The sequence below is a fragment of the Lissotriton vulgaris genome, chromosome 7 (assembly GCF_964263255.1).
Source record: "Lissotriton vulgaris chromosome 7, aLisVul1.2, whole genome shotgun sequence".
NCBI classification, from domain to species: Eukaryota; Metazoa; Chordata; class Amphibia; order Caudata; family Salamandridae; genus Lissotriton; species Lissotriton vulgaris.
The window spans coordinates 1,108,536,960-1,108,556,639 of record NC_141695.1 but is presented as its reverse complement, the minus strand read 5'-3'; the positions used below and the strand labels follow the sequence as shown (position 1 = coordinate 1,108,556,639).

General features: G+C 43.1%; 1 protein-coding gene across 4 annotated transcripts in view; it reads right to left on the bottom strand.

Moving 5' to 3' along the window:
• P4HA2 (prolyl 4-hydroxylase subunit alpha 2) overlaps window positions 1–19,680 on the bottom strand; it is a 305,296-nt gene that overhangs the window by 97,117 nt on the left and 188,499 nt on the right. For all 4 annotated transcript variants that reach the window (XM_086931565.1, XM_086931562.1, XM_086931563.1 and 1 more), the window contains one exon: window positions 4,049–4,119. In XM_086931565.1, the coding sequence (XP_086787691.1) occupies window positions 4,049–4,119 (71 nt within the window). The remainder of the gene's footprint in view (window positions 1–4,048; window positions 4,120–19,680) is intronic.

Below are 19,680 nucleotides of genomic sequence, written 5' to 3'. Positions count from 1 at the left end.
GGTAGGAAGAATAAACCAGTTACAAGTTACATTAAATAGTACTTTTAATATAAAAAAACACTCATTGTGTACTCAATCAGTATGAACGTTTTGGTTTCACTCTTGCTATCCGTAAGATGTCCACAAGTGAATCATGGGATCTCTCATACCCTAATGAAGCTCAAACAACTAGATGCAGACTAGGTGCAGAAAAGACAAAAGGCTTAGGGACTTAAAGTAGGACATATGGAATTCAATTATCATTATACAGCAGTGAATAGCCTTTTATCCTCCATAAATTTCGTAAAGAAAACGTAAAAATTCAGGCTATTTTACTTGATTTTACCCATTATTAGTTGTTAACCTTATCATGGCCAGTAACCTTCTCCAGGGTATGATAACCGAAAATAGGCTTACATGAACAATGAAATAATCAGGTGGTAATCAATCCCTTATGACCTGCCTCTCTGGCTTGAAGCCTACTGGCTAAACCCCCCCACCAGAAAGGTTTCCGGCAGAGTTAAAGCTGCCATACTCTTACTAAGCTTCAAAGTACAACTGTCTTCATGCATGATCTGCATTTCAACAGCTGGTTTGGAACCAATCTGAGAGGAGGAGGACTGGTTTCTCTTGCACCATCATGCTCCGAGTTAGCAGGGCCAACAAACTGTTAAAGTCACTGGAGCTGTTATAAAGTAGTTTCATTTAATAGAGGAATAAAATACTGTCAAGTTAGAAACTTCTGATGTGAAATAAACAAGAAAGGCGAATTCAGTGTGCGTAATGTCAGCAAGTAAAGGACAGCCTACTGGCCCAAGCCTGGCAACTTCAAACAGGTGAGAGATCTACAACCCCAAATAAAACATTTCACTTGCAGTTATTATAGGTGCAGTCAGCAGTAATAACTGTTAATGAAAGAAACAAGAAGGTGGCCCAAACAAATACATTGACTGCAACAGGGGAGATCAAAGGAGCAGATATAATTATGAATGTATTTTCCAAGTACAAGAAATAAATAAGGTGCATATTTTTTTGTTTTACTACCATAAACGAGTCCTGGCACCCAAGCAAAAAAAGGTAGTAGACTCAAACTTGTAGACTAAACATATGACTGGGAAAATTGAACTGATAATTATCTGGCTTATACACAAGGTGTATCAATTAAAACAGAGTGTTGTCGTGGATTCTTTACATTTTGTAAACCTTTAAAGTTCTTAAAATTACTTTGTAATAGGTATTCCAAAACAAATGTTACCGGGACAAACTTAATCAATATTTAGGTGACATAGTGGGACTGTATACAAGGACTGCATAATAGAAGAATGCTGGATTGTTCATTGGTGATCCATTTTACCATGATGACACTTTTCACATTCTTTACTGCATGTCTCACTGTTGATTATCATGACATTTAACTTTCTTTCTGACCAATCCATCTCTTCCTGTAGATCTTATGTCCGTTCATCCTACCTCGATCTCATATTTAGTAGACTCCTTTTGCAAATTTTGAATCCGTACAATTTCTGCCATCAATGCTATACAGCAACTCATAGACAAACACTGGTTTAACTGACATAATCAACAGGAAAGTGAATTAAGAAGGCTGACTAGTGCCTTAAAGCAAACATTCAGAAGGTTGATTTGTAATAGAAAAAAACATGTGACTAATTTCCTATCTTCTCAGTCTTTGACGACAGATTATCTCTCTGCCCGAAACTGTACAAAAAGTAACATTTTGGTTTATTTTCATAAAACCGCCACTAGTGCACCACAGATAAACTGCATGGAAAATCTTGCCCTCCTACGAATAACATGTCTACATGTTATCATTCCTTCAGATAGAATGGAGTGATTTTAAGCAGCCTGTTCAATCCCAGGTTATACTTTATCAATGTTTCAAACGTGTACTTTTCTTAGAAATTCATTACACAATAATAAATATTCAATCAAATAAAGTTTAAAATGCTTTCGTCAAACTTTCTTTGTCCACAGGAAGAATTAATCATGTTCACAGGGCTTTCAGACAAACAAATGGACTTTACTGCCCATGCAAACATAAGAACTGTGATCAAACTAGGAATCTATGAACACCTTTCTTAAATTTGAATGATTTTCACATCTCTACGGGAGTTTTGCCCAACTTTTCTCAAAACTTTAGATTACGATCATAATCGTATTACAAGCTGAAAAAACAATCTGGTCTTTATGTATTTTTTATTCTCTAACAATTGGCTTCTTGGCTTCATGTTTGAGCCAACAATATAGATCACACTGTTAGATTAAATGGAAAAAGTTCTCCAGTTCAAGCTGTCACATTATTATGTAAGGCAGAAGATATTTGGTGTTCGTTTAAATGTAAATAGTAAAACCATAAAATACATTTGGCTGCCAGCCAACGACTGCAATAGCAGTTCTCCTCATTAGAGAGAGTTCGGCCAAGTTCCCAACGGTCGTCCTCATCAATCTAGATGAAAAGAAGCCTTTTTTGATGCAATGGTGCAAGCATCGGCTGGTGAACACTTCCAGTTAAAATGACCATTCTGCACTGCTGACTTCAGATCATTTAGCCTGCCACTTAACCACCAAACAATGACACTTCACGTTGGACTCCAAGTTCTAGTATGTATCTTTGTCTGGTTCATGCCTGTTTTAATAAGGTTATTACATGGTAAACATCTTGATCATTCTGTCTTAATTCCTAGCCTTGGTCCAGCCCATACCTACTTAACTTAGAATCGCTCTTCAATGACACGCACAAAAGTGTAAGGGCCCACATTCTGCCACTTACCTTCTTGCTTCCTATCTTAGCCTAATTGGAACCCATCTGTTCCAGGTCTTAACATGATCAAACATTTTAACAGTGGGTTACTGTACGCTTTGTATCATTGCTGTTTTTTGTTCTTAGAGCCCTATTCAATGCTAATTTTCCAGTCCTGCATATGTTTTAGTTGCCTGAATTCCCACCGACTTACACTTACGCGTGTGAGGATCTGGGGGCTATGCTACATAACACTGTACAAAAATAAATCTATACAATTTATCATGCACTTAAAATACAAAACCTTGCGGGGGTGGGACAGGCGTGATGTGCACGCTATTGGCACCTAAAGCTGACTTTTTTCACATAACATGGTCCTGTCCACTCCTAGTGCCCTTCTGGGAGGGAGTGACTCAGGAAATTTCGGCGGTCATGGAACACACTTTTACGCTGGGACCTCGTGAGGTGTTGGGGCTTTTGGTGGGAATCTAGTTCTGAGTGGAGTTTTATTGGCGTGGTAACCCTTGTGGCCAAACTGGGACAATGCCTGCTGCAGGAGGCCCCCTCCCTAGAGGTGCAGCGAAAGGGTGTTTATTGGTGTGTGCACCAGGAAGGGGCCTGTATGTGAAGCCCGGAATTGCCCTAAAAAATATGCAAACATATGGAGAAAGTGGTGTGCTCACTTTGGAGCACATGTATAAATATATGGTGTGGTTGGTGCCATGTGATCAGATTAAGTGGGTTGTTATCTCAAATGTGTACATTTCAGTGGACGCAGCTGGGTATTATTGTAAAAATCAATATAATATGGTAATTTAAAAAAATACAAAACCTACGTTGAAGAACTACAATGAGACAGAAACTTAATTCCGGCTCAATCTTAAGAAAAAACGCCCTAGCAACTGGAAACACGTACATCATTTTAAAGCAATTTAATGTTGCACTAGCAATCCCAGCAAATACTTTATTTTCCTGTGTTAAGGTTAAATAGATTTAATTTTTAATAAGACTATATAGGCAAACATTCTACTTGTTAGTGTTTAGATGCCCAAAATTCCACATTAATTACACAACAAGGAACACATAAAATGAAGTGCAAGTGTCCAAGCTATTAAGTTTTCCATTTCAAGACATAACTGTACTACTGCTAGATAGTGGGGCGCTTCGTCACGCGCCAGGAGCACGTAGGTTAGAGTGTGCAGGCATGCAGGCAAGCGAAAGCATTAACAGCCAGAGCATGCAAGCTTTGCCACCCCACTCAGGTTGTCTAACCCATGAAGTAGAGCAGTGCAATAAACATAATCACCTTACCTTTTGGAAACCCTGTAGTTTGCAACGGTTAGCACACCTGTTTTAGGGTCACGGACGGTGGCACGTGCCAACTGTGTCAAGACAAAATGCCCAGAAAACAAAGAGTGAGTTGGAAAAATCTCTTTGGGAGCACTTCGACTGCCATTAAGTTTCAGGTTAACTTTAAAACCAGATGTACGACTAAAAACGCTCAGAAAATGTTTGACTTCATTTTTGAGGATAAAAATTGTCAACGTTAACTATGGAGTGAAAACCCACCAGAACACATGATCGAGTGCCCACTACGCCACTGCGGCCTTCTACATAAAGAGAGTGTATGGCACCATCAGAGGGTTAATAGGGATGTACAGTGGACATCCCAAACAATTCAAATGTTCTGTTCGCTACCAGTTTGAGCATCCAATCCAAAACTACTACCTTGCACACTGTCTGCACCACTATAAAAAAACAAAAAACAAATCCTGAATCTAGTATCCATAACGGAGATAGCTGAAGGTGTAGAATGTGTCCTGAAGAGAGTAGTGATAAAAAATCATCGCCACCCTTGTGGTTCCATATTTTGTATCAGTGCTGCTGATGATGACAGCATCCTTTGTGTAGTTATAGTAAAAAGGTGATGGGTAGACCTAGATGCATCACTAACAAAAAGGCAAGAGCAAAAGGACCGGTCAAGAACATGCAACCAAATATGTATATCTACAGAATGTAGATTCTGGGCAAACCGATTTGTAGCTTCTAACTTACTTACATCTCAGGCCTCGTGCATGTTAAGTGAAAAGTAAGATGAAGAGCAGTCGTAGGTTCAAAATTCATTTGGGTATATTATATAACACAGGAGCGGTTCATAAGGTGGAAACAACATGATACATGAAATAAATCAGACATTCTGTGACTGTTCTGCATTAGCACCATAAGCAATGCAGCACTTATTGAGGTACGAACTCAAGTATGTGTACAGAAACAATAGCATGACCGGTTTCTTTGTGAATGCTATACAGTTAATGTAGTGGGCATCCAAGGCTGCGCCTGCATTTGTGTATGTGGCACTTGAGGCTTTTCAATAAGTGAATGAGGCTTTTCTGGGCACGCTGGATGCATAAAGAAGGCTGTATATGTCTTTGGATTGTATACATGGTTATGTAATGTTGCACTTGGCATCTTAAGGCAGTCACTTGCCTATGATGGTAGCACTGTAATCGCTACACGGAAGGAAAGAAAAAGTAACTTACTTTTGGTAGCAATATTTCTGGTGGATATTGTATCATTCCACACATTCATCACTTTCAGAACATTCCAAGGAGCCATACTGGATCAAAAACATTTTCCTCAAGTTATAGTTTCCCAGCCCCACCTGGTTGTATTTCATGGCTCCATTTGTGGTTCTGTCCCCCCAGAACAACACTGTTCTACATATGGAACCTCCCGCCACAAGCTTGAGGTGAAAGCTTAATTAGAGCAGATAATCAAAAAACAAGAATAATTGTATACTTTGGATCCCTATAATGAATGGTACTAACACAAAAAGGGGGAGAGAGGTTGGTGGGGAATATGCAGGAAGATACAGGGGCCACCAGAAATATAATTATTGAAGGTAAGCAACTTTTTTCTACCAATACATATTTCTTCTTGTGATTTCATCACCTCATGAAAGTGCACTAAAGAGGTAACCATCAAGAAGATGGACAAAATTGTACAGATTGACCATCAAAATAATGTAACAGCACTAGTATAGTAACCGTTACTACACACCATTTTCACCAGACAATAATTGTTGGCAAACATATGTGGAGAAGACCTAGAGACTAGCTGGCAATTATCAACGACTGGAATTCCCCAGGTAAGACCAGGAGAAGATACCATGGGATCTTCTCCTGCCAGGGGATCTATTTTTGCCAAAGTGTAGCAGATTTTAATATCAAGAATGAAAAGATGTGAGCTAGTGCACCTGAGCACTACTTTGTCCTTCTTGACTGCATCACAACCTTTGAAAAGTAGTACATCTGCTCACTCAGACCATGTCCAGCCAACAAAGTAGGAATCAGCCTGCCAAGGGTCCAGCTTTTGTAGAATCTCATTCTCCTACATGGTGGGACGAGGGTGAAAAATGAACGATGAAAGGATGATAGACTGCCCCTTTTGGAGGAAGGCACTTCCTTTGGTTGTAAGAATGGTCAATTGCAGAGATCGGTAACCAGCAGACTGAGTATTAGGGCCTGCATTTTTCCTCCGCTATGGGCCAAAGTAAGCAACAGTAAGAGTCTAGTTGGTTAGAAAGCGAATAGGATAACTATGAATTGGTTCAAACAGTGATGCAATGAGAAGGAAAAAGTTACTTACTTGTAACAATAGGTTTCTCAGCTTGTAGTGCTGGAGAATGGTTATGCTTTGCACACTCCTGCCATTAAGTGTAGAGCAAGAAACATTACAAATAGTTTTTCTTCAAACGAGGATTACTGATTTCCAGGTGACTTGTAATGCCTACCCCAGAAACCCACAGTGCACCAGGACATGACTACCTCAGATTGTTTGCCCCAGAGCTAAAAGTGCAAGAGTGTAGATCCAAAGCATTGTAATGTCTATAAACTGGAGAAAGGAAGGTTTAGAAACATTGTGGAAAGTATCAAAAGAGTTTGTGAACTCGCAATCGTGGAGGCAGGTAGGCTGCATGTAAATCTATAGCACTATGAACTGTATACTCTTTGTTACTGGTCAGTAAATGTTTCAGTTTTAAGCATTTGTTGATCGTTTGCATAGATTAAAATGCAGTGCCTCGCAGCGGGTTGTGAGCAGAAAAGGAAGACATGTGAAGCATGTTTTTAAGGCAGTTAGTTCTACTGGTGCATCTTGGCGTGCATGTCTGCACAACGTTTAGTGAAGCTGTGGTGGCTAAACCGAGTATCCGCCTGAGGTATGGTCCCAGTCTTTCATGCAAATTTCGAGGAGGGCCCTGGAAATTCTTCACTGGAGTCAGAATTATGAGAGGACACTTTAAGCATTCTTGTAAAGGGCATTAGCACCCATGAGGGTATCTTGTTGCTGAGCAGGAATGTGTCTCCAGTCCTCTGTACGGTAGGATAGTTATTTGAAAAGGCAGGTATTAAGCTTCTTGCGGAAAACAAGAAGATTTGAGCAGGCTCTGATGTGGAGTGTGTTGCCGTTCCACGATTTAGGAGCGATGTAAGAGAATGCCCGTCCTTCTGATCGGGTTCGGTGCATGCGTGGGATGTGTGCAAGTAGAAGTCCTGTGAAGCAGATGTCTCTAGGTTGTTGGTGGAATGAGGTGAGACTGTTTAGGTAGGCTTGGTCTCTGATGTATTGTGCCTTGAATGTGTTTTTGAGATGTTTGAAATGAGCACGTTATGTATCAGAGTCAGTGGAACTCCATGAGGTGTGGTGTGATGTGATGTCAGTTCTTTGTGGAAGGTTGAGGAGGAGTCTGGTAGCCAAGTTTTGGATAGTTTGTAGTCTTCTCGTGAGCTGTGTGGCGATGCTGGTGTACAGGGTCTTCCCGCAGTCCAACTTGTTGGTGACCAGGGAGTGAGTAACAGCTTTTCTACTGTTGCTTGAGAGACATTTGACAATATTACTCTGCATCTGCTCAATTATTCCGATGTTCCTGGCATGGTTGCTGGGTGTGGGTGTGATTATGAGTTTAGTCAGCTACCAGTTCAGAGTCCCATGTTGAGGCGTTCTTGCCAATGATCACTACTTTTGTGTTGTCGGTGTAGATTTTCAGATAATTGGCTTTCATCCAGTTAGCGATTTTGGTCAAGCAGGTGATGAACTTGTTTCTTGTGTGTGGTTCTTGTCTGAGAAGGAGAGTATGAGTTGAGTGCCATTGGAGTAGGAGAGGATGTTGTGTGCACAGATGATGTTGCCTAGAGGGGTCATGTATGCGTAGAAGAGGGAAAGGCTGAACGATGAAACTTGCGCCATTTAATTTTCGGGCTTCTGAGGAGAAAGGTGCCAGACTGACAGCTTGTGCTCGTTCATTAATAAGGAGTAGATCCAGTGGAGATTAGGTCCTTGAATTCCAATCTTGTGCATGTGGCTTAAGAGGATGGGGTAACCAGACCCTGGTTGGCTTCAGGGATACTGGATAGGCCTACCTAGTTATGATAGGAGTCGACTCCTTTGATGACCGTGGTGGATAGTGTCTCTGCGGAGTCTTGGCTCTGCATAGTTGAGTAATACGCCCAACTACGATCATGTCAGTGGCACGATTTCTTTGATCAAAATGTATGAAAAGCTATTTACTTGCTTACGTTTTGGTCCCTCAGTAGACAAAGTTTAGAGACATGATGCTTGTCCACCCATGCAAATTTATTGCTCTATGAACAAAATTTAAACTGTTGATGCTACTCTAAATCAGCCCTTCTCATAAGCCTCAGGCCCATCTTCGAATTAAGGTCCCAACGTAGTTTACAGTTGAAAGATGTGCTAGCTGTTTTTCCACAATAAAACCCCAGCCCTCCAGTCAATAATGTAGAGCAACTCGGCACTTAAGGACAAGTCTGAACCCGATGGCTGAATACAACAATCTGAGGTGGCTGGTGTATAGTGTGTATCAAGGTGGAAGAATCATGTATCATGATATAAACTAAAATTCCTTTTTCAAAGAAAAACAGTTTGCAGCCTTCCAAACCCAACAGTAGAAAACAGGAGTGTGCAAAGCATGTGTTCACAGCTATACATGGTGCAAACATGTTATTAAGTTTCTGTATACAACATAGCACTAAAGAGTGTGGGTAGATACATGTACAATAAATCTATCAAGAAACACACCACATATAATCAGACCAAAGAATGGTGATCAGGAAGACAGACTTTTAGAAACTGTTAAGCTCAGCTTAGCTAAATAGCATTGGATGTTAGACAGAAGAGCCTCAGAAGGGCTTATGGCACCAAGAAATAAATTTATCCCAGTAACCAGAATAGACAGTCTTTGCAGACGGTTTCCGAGCAGCTAAATTGACATCCAGTAACTCTGGCATTAAATTAACTGCTCAATCCCCATGCGTGCATCTGAGGGTCGGGTGGAGACCCAACAATACTGCTGCACAAGCAGATCTATCTTGTCTGGGATGAGACGAGGAGGCAAAATGCTAAGTTCTAACTTATAGTCAAGGTAAATCCTCCTTTTCGAATCCAGGGCAATTAGGATCAGCTTGGCATTAGTCTCTGGCACTTTCAGGACAACTTTCTAGAGCAGTGCAATTGGAAGAAATGCAAAAAGTAGTTCCTGTGACCATTTCAGTGTGAATGCATACCCCAGAGGTGGGAATGCAGAATGCAATACTGGAGAATTTACGGTTTAGAATTGTGGAAAAGAGATTGATGAAGGGCAGTTGAATCTGGGAGAAGATCAGGTTAGTCACATTGGCGTAGAGCACCTATTCATAATACTGGGGGGGGGGGGGGGGGGGGGGCAGGTCAATCCTAACATCTGCTTTCACATTCAAAGGGCCTACCACTGAGCTGCACTGGGACAATGCCCCCTAGCCCGCAGTCACAACAGTATGGGTTCCTATTTCTTCTTGCACTGAATCCACAAACCGGTCTCACACTGCTGGTTTACAGTGGGCATTGATAGTGTTGTCTCAAGAGGATTTGTACTGCAGGGCCCAATACTGACCAACTGCCCTTAATGCTCGCACTTTTATGTGCAGTCTTTTTTCGGACACAGAACAATGGCCTTGCACTGTCATGTCCCCTAGATAATTCCATGCCCCGAAAAAGAGACGTCTATAACTATGGTAGCCTTTGATTGAAGAGGACTGGGAATCACCCACCATGAGGCTGAAAGAGAACTACAACCAATCAATGCTTGAAAAAACAAAGAGGAACATCTGCACCCAAGCCAAGACACTGAACTGATGATAAAGTAATCGCCACATGAGGCACTTATCAGACACCAACGAAGTGACATCACCTGCAACCAGGCATGCTGAGCCAACAGGATTCATGAGGTAATTGGACAAATAAAAGATCAAGGTCAACATCCGTCTTTTGAGGCATGGAAGCCTGCGCTCCTCTTCTGCAAGGTCATCATTTCTGAGGCCTCTTTTTGCAGCAAAGCAAGAACTTCTGCCTCCAAGACCGAGTTATTTGTTCAGGATTCTGTCCATCATTTGTTTGCGCAAATGGGATGGGTATGTACAGACATGAGTCAAGGGAGGATCTGGCCAAGGAGTTTCAGCAGGTTCAAGACTGAATTGCATATGGCTGGGTCCCAACTGGGGTGGCATGGTGAGCAAAAGAACAATGGATTTAACTCAGATCTCTTGACATAGGGTGAATGTTTGATTTGTTCAGCATTCTATCCATCATTTGTTTATGCAGCATAAAAAACAGATTGGACATAATCAGCGAATCTGAGCCTAGGAGTTCTTGTGTTCATGTGAACCTCTGGGCTCAAGAGGCTGCAACATAAAAGAGGGTTTTACTATCTCTAGCCTCCTGAATAATGTATTCTGACTTCCATGGCTGATGCGGTACAAAAGCAGCTCCAAATATGGTGTCAGAGATGTCAAAATAGGTGTCAAAGACAATTGGACCAGTGTCTTGGGAGTATTTGTAGACGTGCCACCAAGACAGCAGTCTCTAGAAGCATTCGGGTGGCATTGGGGTCAGAGTCACCAGAATCGAAAGGCTCGAAGGGTATCACCCAACTTTGGGATTTGGAAGGGGCCCAGAGAGACGCTGAGCAGCCCTGAAAAACACTAGAATGGCCAGACGTAAATCCGTGACCTGTCATGGGTTGGCAGATGGAGGCAAAAATTCTGTTTTAAGTTTTATAAGGATGAGGATAGGCTTCAAGGAGGATTAGAAATGGATTGGCATCAGGGAAGAGAGGCTACCGACTCTCCAAATGGTCCAAAGAGCTAGACCATTTTCCCCAGGGAGAAGATGACTTTTATTTCCTGTGGTGTTTCTTATATTTTTGTGAGGAAACACTGAAGTATGGGTCCCTGTGAGTACATTTTTCTGAAGGATGCAAGGATGACTTATTGGGGTTGTCCTTATGGGCCTGAGACAGAAATAGCTTGGCTTCCAACTGCCTGATGGCTATTGCTGGTTTGAAGTACAGGAGTCACAAGGTTGAAAGATTGTGGCCAAGCACCAGACACCACAAGCAAATGTTGTGAGGATCTAAGCGAAATATCTTCTTTAGACATTGTCGAATAGACTTGAACCTCACCACTTTAGGAGGCGACATTTGGTCTAATCTGCTGTATAGGGGATATTCATAATGATGTAAGCAATATCCATGCAGAAGTATCCATATGAATTAATATAGACTAACTACTTTAGTAACCTAATAAGCCTTACATTGATCTTTGGCTTTCGTTTACATGAATACTTTATTCAGGTTCTAAGGTTAAGTGACATCACTTTTATTGATCACATCCAGGTCAAAGGGTGCATGATTTCATTTCTGGTCCAACACTTCACATTAGTGTACTGACTTTACAACTGATGTCACAAGCACGAGTTTGAAAAAATATATGATCACGCTAAATTAGGTAAGAATTAGGTAGGGTAATGTCACATTGTTAGATCATTGATCCCAAGAAAAGGGGCTTCATATAATGCGTGGGTTTGTGTTGAGGCAGAACATAACCGCTTTCAATTGGAACTTCTGCTGTAAAACAGGAAAAGATTATGATGTTTGCTCCATTCTCAGCACGGAGGATTCCTCAACCTGTGTGCAGTTCTTGCTTTAGTTCTCTATGCAAAATTCCCTGTAGTGAAATGTGTGCTTACTGAAAACTTCTATTTTTGCACATTGCCACATAGTTTCCGAAGATCTAATTTGGCTTTGCAAACTCACCACGTCCGTATTAAAGCCCAGACTCCCATTTGGTTGCGTGTTTGTGTTTACAAGTTACCAAGGAAACTACAAACAACCTAGCAGTGTGCACGGCGCCACGCGGAGCTCTTTCTCTTGCCTCCAAGTTACGGTTTCTCACCACTTCCCATTAAAAAAAACAATAATCGGACTTTCCTTAAATGCAGAAGTCTCACACAGCAGAAGGGTTATATGTTCTTCGAACATCAACTCATTTACAAAGCAACAACCTATGCTGACTGAAAAATTCTCACACGTCTTGAACTTTACAAGCAATTTATGCATTTCACTAAAGAACAAGACAGACAGTTCCTTATAAGTTGCAAGCGACTTCGATATAGGCAGTACATACCAAGAAAGTCAATTTTGTTGAAAAAATAATAGGTTTTGTGTTTACGATCTAAGTTACAAGGGAGATCACAACTTGATGGCACAGATATGTATGATAAAGGAAGGGTGAGAAAGTTCTAAGTATACATAGAAATATATGCAATATAATAAATGTAACATCTAGATAGTTAGATAGAGGAAGATAGACAGACAGACAGACAGACAGACAGACAGATAGATAGATAGATAGATAGATAGATAGATAGATAGAGAGATGTGCAAAGACACCACAAGATGAACCAAAGCAAAATTATTTTACCGCTGTGCTACATAAAACTGACAAATACGTAAATTAGTTTAACAGTACGTCAATGTTTCAAGCTTTGTCTCTTGAATTTCTCCTACACGCGGCTGGTAGCTGAACCGCAGTAGTATCTACGTAGTCAGCAATGCTGAGAGACCACACATCTTACATGTTCTTTAAATGCCTGCGACAACAGTGAGGACGGGGACAGCCTCAATCACAGCTGCAAAAACATTGCACGACAATCTAAATGAAGGGCCCTCGAGTGAAAGAAAATAAAGGGTGGAGGAATAACAGGGTGTAAGTACCTCAGCCTACAGACAGGCTCGCCTCCCAACTCCCTGAGCATTCCACATCACAAAGTTCATAAAGACCCTTCTGTTTTTAGCTTCAAAATTACAAGGATTGAAAGATATTTAAGGCACAGTCAAAATTACTATTTTAAAATGAGCTTGTGGAACAGTATAGAACTACATTCTAAGGAAATTCTGGCGCACCCAGCAAATAAGAGTGCATTACATAAAGAATAAAACAGCTAAGTATACACTGGGTGATAATAGCCTTTAATTTGCTTTGTGTGCCATTTGCCCAAGTTTAGTAGTCATCAAAGAAGCCCATACCGCTCGAAGATGTGAAAGAGAAACCACCGCCCAGACTAAAAATGCAAACCTTTACACATTCTGTAATTCGTTAAAATTGAAGTAAGTCATTATTACAGCCAAGAAGATCATGGCGTCGACTTCTCAACAAATTCTACTCCTGTGTAAAGTAAAAAAAACCTCAGCTGAGGAACCCATTGGGGTGTCCCTTTTACCCCCCTCTTTAGGTCTCGGCCTGCATAGGTTGCACTTGCGCACTCACGCCGGCAAGATCGTATGTTTTAGAGTGTGGGGCTTGAACCCGCCCCTCTTATCCATTGGCTGGCTTCCTAAACGGAGGCCAGCCAATGGACAGTAGAGGGGCGTCTGTCCGTTTAAGCCCCGTCTTTTTGGGGTTCGGGCGTGTTTTTTCATGTTCTTTCCCTCCTCTTCCCATTGGCTGGAATTTTACATTCCAGCCAATGGGAAGAGGAGCAAAAGAAAAACCCGCCCCGAATCCGAAAATGAAGCTGCGTTTCTCCGAGGCATTTCTGCTTCACCTCAGAGAAACATGGTGGTGTGGAGCTTCCTGTTGTGAGTGCTACACCTCTCGTTATTATTGTGAAGGGACGTAAACCCCTCCTCACGCCAGCGCGTATGTGCCCCTCACTCCGCGGGTACATGGTCACCTGCACCAGTGCTAACTGTGCTAGAAACTCAGTGCAAGCAGAGCCTACATACAATGCTTCTGTCCTTTCACTCCATAGAGAGCCTTGTTTCTAATTGTTCGAGGGGTGGTGGGGGCGGTTTAGGGTTCTACCATCGCCAGGGCATGCAGCGGCAGCAGCTTTAGGACCGACTTTCCTCTGAGTCTGTGTAGTGCAGGACGCCGTCGCCAGGCCCCGCCCTGGTGCAGCGACCGCCCTGGGAAGAGGACGAACAACAGACTCCAGAGCAGGCGGACAAGCAAATAGCAGACCACGAAGGCTGGGGACACCCGCAGGCTGACAGTTACCTCACCACACCCGCTAGCGTCTCCGAACCCGCCTCCGGCCTAGGGCGGAGTACGCAAAAAAAGGAGCTGAACCCCCACCAGAGCCCAGAGAGGAGACAGGAGCCACCCGAGGTCTAAACTGACCAGAGACTGCTGGGTAAGGGCTTAGCGACCACCCCCTCCGACACTGGTATTTGAAATAACGATGTGTGTTTTGGGTTCATGTTACCTCGGGCTCTCTGTTGTGTTTGGAAGTTTCTTTGCGGGGCTGGCTGTGGCCCGCTCGGTTTGACCTCGAGCCACCTCACACTCGGGGAGCTCAGCCAGATGTGAATGGGGTTACTTTGTTAGGATCGGTTCTTCGTTCCATTCTTGTGGACGCCGCCTTCCTCCTATGTGTGCCCTGCGGTCACACTAGTATGAACTTGTTCTGCCCGGTGGCGGGGGCGCGCTCACTTACAACTGCTTGCTGGCTCTTCTTCTAACAGTAGATAAATATTGTATTTAAAAGAGCAGGCTGTGGCTTCCTGAGTCCCGCAGCCCCCATCAGTATATCCGGTCCCATGTCCTGCGTTGTTTCTCTTGGTTGTCTAATGAGGGTCATTTTTTACCTCTGGTCTCTTGTTGTTGTGCTTGATAAAACTTTTCTTCACTGTCTTTCAACTGAACGTTGGACATGTGTTCCGGTTTGTCTAAATGTCCTATTTGAATTGGCCTCGTGCAGGGAAGTTTTTCAGAGATATTTTGCCATCCTGTCGTGAGGAAATTAATTACAGTGTCTGCCAGGGTCGTTGTTGGCTATTTAAAAGCAAGGGAGGAGGAAAAGGGGCTGGACTAATAGGGGAGGGTACAAGGGCATTTTGCAGAGGCACATAGGAAGGGGAAGAAAGTATACTGTTTAGTTATGTCTAGAGATGCTACAGTATGATGGTAGGATACAGACAGTGGAAGAGGCATTAGTTATAAGCATGGCCAGTAGAATTTTGCAGCAGGAGAATTTGTGCCCGTTTTTTCTTGCCTCTGTTCCCTGGTTGTGAAAGTTTTTTCTTGCCTCTGCCCCCTGGTTGTGCTATTTTCTTCTTGCCTCTGCCCCCTGGTTGTGCAAGTTTTTTCTTGCCTCTGTTCCATGGGGCTTAACTGTGCAGAGGTGGGCGTGTGGTGAGGGGCAGTGGGTGCCCAGGGCATGGACGCCAGTGCACCGGCTGGCCTGTGTCTCTGTGGCTGTGTGTGTGTGTGTGGCTCTGTGTGTGTGTGGCACTGTGTTTGTGTGTGTGGCTGTGTGTGTGTGTGTGTGTGGCTCTGTGTGAGTGTGGCTCTGTGTGTGTGGCTCTGTGTGTGGCAGTGTGTGTGTGGCTCTGTGTGTGTGTGTGGCTCTGTATGTGTGTGTGTGGCTCTGTGTATGTGGCTCTGTGTGTGTGTGTGTGGCTCTGTGTGTGTGTGTGTGGCTCTGTGTGTGTGTGTGTGGCTCTCTGTGTGTGGGTGTGGCTCTCTGTGTGTGTGTGGCTCTGTGTGTGCTTGTGCGTGGCTCTGGGTGTGCGTGGCTCTCTGTGTGTGTGTGTATGGCTCTGTGTGGGTGTGTGTGTGGCTCTGTGTGTGGGTGTGTGTGGCTGTGTGTGTGGGTGTGTGGCTCTGTGTGTGTGTGTGGCTCTGTGTGTGTGTGGCTCTGTGTGTGCGTGTGTGGCTCTGTGTTTGTGGCTCTCTGTGTGTGGCTCTGTGTGTGTGTGGCTCTGTGTGTGTGTGTGTGGCTCTCTGTGTGTGTGTGTTTGGCTCTGGGTGTGCGTGGCTCTGTGTGTGTGTGTGTGGCTCTGTGTGGGTGTGTGTGTGGCTCTGTGTGTGTGTGGCTCTGTGTGTGTGGGGGGGGGGCTCTGTGTGTGTGTGTGGCTCTGTGTGTGTGGCTCTGTGTGTGTGTGGCTCTGTGTGTGTGTGGCTCTGGGTGTGGCTCTGTGTGTGTGTGTGTGTGGCTCTGTGTGTGTGTGTGTGGCTCTGTGTGTGTGTGGCTCTGTGTACGGCTCTGTGTGTGTGTGTGTGTCTGTGTGTGCGGCTGTGTGTGTGGCTCTGTGTGTGTGTGTGTGTGTGGCTCTGTGTGTGTGTGTGTGGCTCTCTCTGTGTGTGTGTGTGTGTGTGTGGCTCTGTTTGTGTGTGTCTCTGTGTGTGTGGCTGTGTGTGTGGCTCTGTGTGTGTGTGTGTGGCTCTGTGTGTGTGTGGCTCTGTGTGTGTGTATGGCTCTGTGTGTGTGTATGGCTCTGTGTGTGTGTGTGTGTGTGCGTGTGTGTGGCTGTGTGTGTGTGTGTGTCCCTGTGTCCGCTAATACTCTCTACTACTCTCTAATGCTCATCTAATGCCATTGTAAATGACAATACCATTTATTTATGTTTTTTTTAAAAACAAAAAATGGAAAAAATGCCATTTGCAATGCCAATAGCTCTAACTTTAACAAAGCCGAGACCATTGCATTGTAAATGCTTGTTGATCTTTATATTGTACCCATGGCCCAGGCTTTTAGAAGGGATAAAGCTAGAGTACCCTTTGTAAATCAGGCCTTTGAAAATAAAATCACTCAATGTGCAGACATTATATTTAATCCCAGTGATCCCAATAGAGCTTTACCCCGGATGGAAGAAATAAAAGAACATTTTGGGGTGCTCACTGGGTATTTAATTATGATGTCCAACATAGAGATAATGGCAAGAAATGTAAATGTAAATTGATATTTGTATAGCGCACTACTCACCCGCAAGGGTCTCAAGGCGCTTGTACGAATACCGTTGTGGAACCCATCCTGGCTTTCCCTGTGAGGCTTCCACTCCTGGGCACCCCCAAGGTGGAGGCCAGGCATCCTTAGCGTTGTGGGGGCCGTTGTGGAGATTAAGCAAGCTATTGCCCAGAGTTGCAAAGTGGGACTCCATGATTGGAATAGGCACCGAGGCGAGAATTTTCAGGTCTATGGAATTTTGAGCCCAAGACCCGCCGAGGCGGGGAATTGAACCCTGGTCCCGGGCCAGACCTCTGCATCAGGGTCTGCCGCTCTAACCATTGAGCCACACTTCTCCACCCGATGTAAAGTATGTAATGTTACAGACCCAGTCCAAGCTTGCATACCTAGGCATAGATGTCACACCAAACTAGAAAAAAATTTCAAGGTTAACTTGGGCAGGTTAATGCAAGAAATGAACACACAATTGGGAAAATGGGAGAACTTGCCACTGAGGATTTATAGCAGGGTGAAATTTATAAAGATGGACATTTTACCTAAGCTGGCATTTTTTTAAAATAAAATTCGACTTCTCTTTTCAAAGGATTCTATCACCAGAATTCTGGGAAGACTTGGGACTTCCATCAGGGCCTCTAAAGGTCTGAGACTTGCTAGAAAAAAATAAGGAGAGGTCTAGATAAACACGGCTTACCGCTCCTATATGCCCAGATATATTCTTATGCCTGCTAGTTTAAGTACTGTAGATCTTTGCTTTCAAGTCCTGACGACACCTGTTGAGGGAGACTATATTTTTCTATGTTAAGCAAATTGTGGCAAGAAAATTTGGAAACCCAACATTTTAGAAAAAAGTGTGTCTGAAAGTACTTCGTTCATTCGTATGGTATAACATCAGAACGGTATTAGGCATAGTTTATTACTAGACATTCACCCCTGTTTAGAACGCCACAAGGTCTTTTTGTTTAATTTTTTATTAATCCCTTACCTTAACTGCTAAGGTTTTTTTTTTTACCCGCAGTGCTGAGACCTCTTTTGGCAATTTGGAGTACTTCATGAGTTCACTTCCATAAATTTTTTACCACAACAGGTATCAACGTCAAATGTGCATATTTTTTCATGAGGATTCTAAAAGTACCAAGAGCTTGTGAATTTCCCTAGAGGGAACTGAGAAAATAGCCAAAATAAAGCTAAAGTTACTTTTTGAGGGTTTGGGGTGGGGATGGGGGAGGGACAATTTTACATTTGTGACCACTTTTTCATCTGGAACCCCATGTCAGGATGGTCAGTTTACAAAAGCAATATACCGTTACATCAGGTAGACCCTTCTGGTCATGGGGATCAATAGGTTCTCAAAGGAACTGAGATACCCAGAGCCAACAACTGAGCAGCACCTCAGTATGTTTTCTCATTGTGTACCCAGTAAAGAGCAATTGGTATAGTAAAATATAAAGAGTGAAAAATGTGTACCGTTTGGTAGGAAATTTGTGATTCCTCACAGATTCTGGAAAGTTCCTTCACAGAAATCTGAGGAAAATGCATGATTTTAGGCAGGGCATTGTGCATAAGAAAACATTGTGGGATCCATGTAAGGCAAAGTTCCTTGTTTTCAAATGGTTTCCCTAGGTGACAGAGCATGGGCTGGAATAATGGAACCATTCACAATGGCAAGTAGGAGGAAATTTGGATTACCTCCAAATCTGCTGGTTCATTTATCAAAACTACATCCAAAAGAATCAACATTTCCTCTTGCCTGCATGGGAATGGGGCTCTGAGCCCCAGGTGGGCAGAAACACTATTGGTATTTTAGGGATGGAGGATGCAGCCAACATCAGCTTCCCCACCTACATGCCATATTTTATTTTTTACAACAATAAAATATATTCCTGGTGGCTAGAAGACTTTATGCCTTCCCGGAGGCAGATTAAAAATAATCTCGCTCAATCTACACCCAGGGGGTACGAAAAAAGAATTTTGGGTGCATGCCATTGGAGCCACTACCACCACAAAAATACTGCCATTTAAAACAAATGATATCCTCTCCTGAGGGGACAGAAAGACTACTAGCAGCATGGGACGGGGTGGAGTACAGAACCATGTAGTTGGGGCTATCTAGGAGTAATAAAAACGCCATATATTTTCAATTAAATAAATGGATATTTCTACTCCCAAAACTGGATTCTGCTTCTTACCTCCTTCTGCAGAACAAATCAGCCTGGTGGTAAAGAACATTAGGTCCGGGGGTCCAACAGAACCTTGTCCACCTAAAGTGATGCACTTATTCCCAGAAATATTAAGTGAACAACTAACTCCTGTATTCAGTCAAGTAACTTCCCAGGCACATGGAAAACAGCATCAGTGCACCCACTTTTAAAAAAAGCCAATCTGGATCCAAAACAACCCAGCAGCTACCGGCCAATATCCAGAATTCCATTCCCAGCCAAAGGTTTTGAAAAATTGCTTAATAACCAACTGACAGAATTTATAGCATCTAAAAACGTTTTAGATCAATCACAATATGGTTTCAGGGAAGAGCACAGAACACAAACTGCATTGGTTATGGCAGCAGAGGGACTCAGGAGTATGTTAGACGCAAGAGGGAAGGCCGCCCTGATTCTATTGGATCTCTCGGTGGCCTTCAACACTGTGAACCACGAGATACTCTGCTCGTGTAGCAGAATAGGGGCTTCAAGACTCTGCACTCATACGGATGCAATCTTTTCTAAGAGACTGGTCCTTCTCGGAGATTTTACATTCAGAACCTTTAAATCCCCTTACAGAGTGCCTCAGGGTTCTTCCCTGAGCCCCACGCTTTTTAATATTTATGTTGCTCCTCTGGCAGAGATTATAAGGCAGTGTGGGTTTCC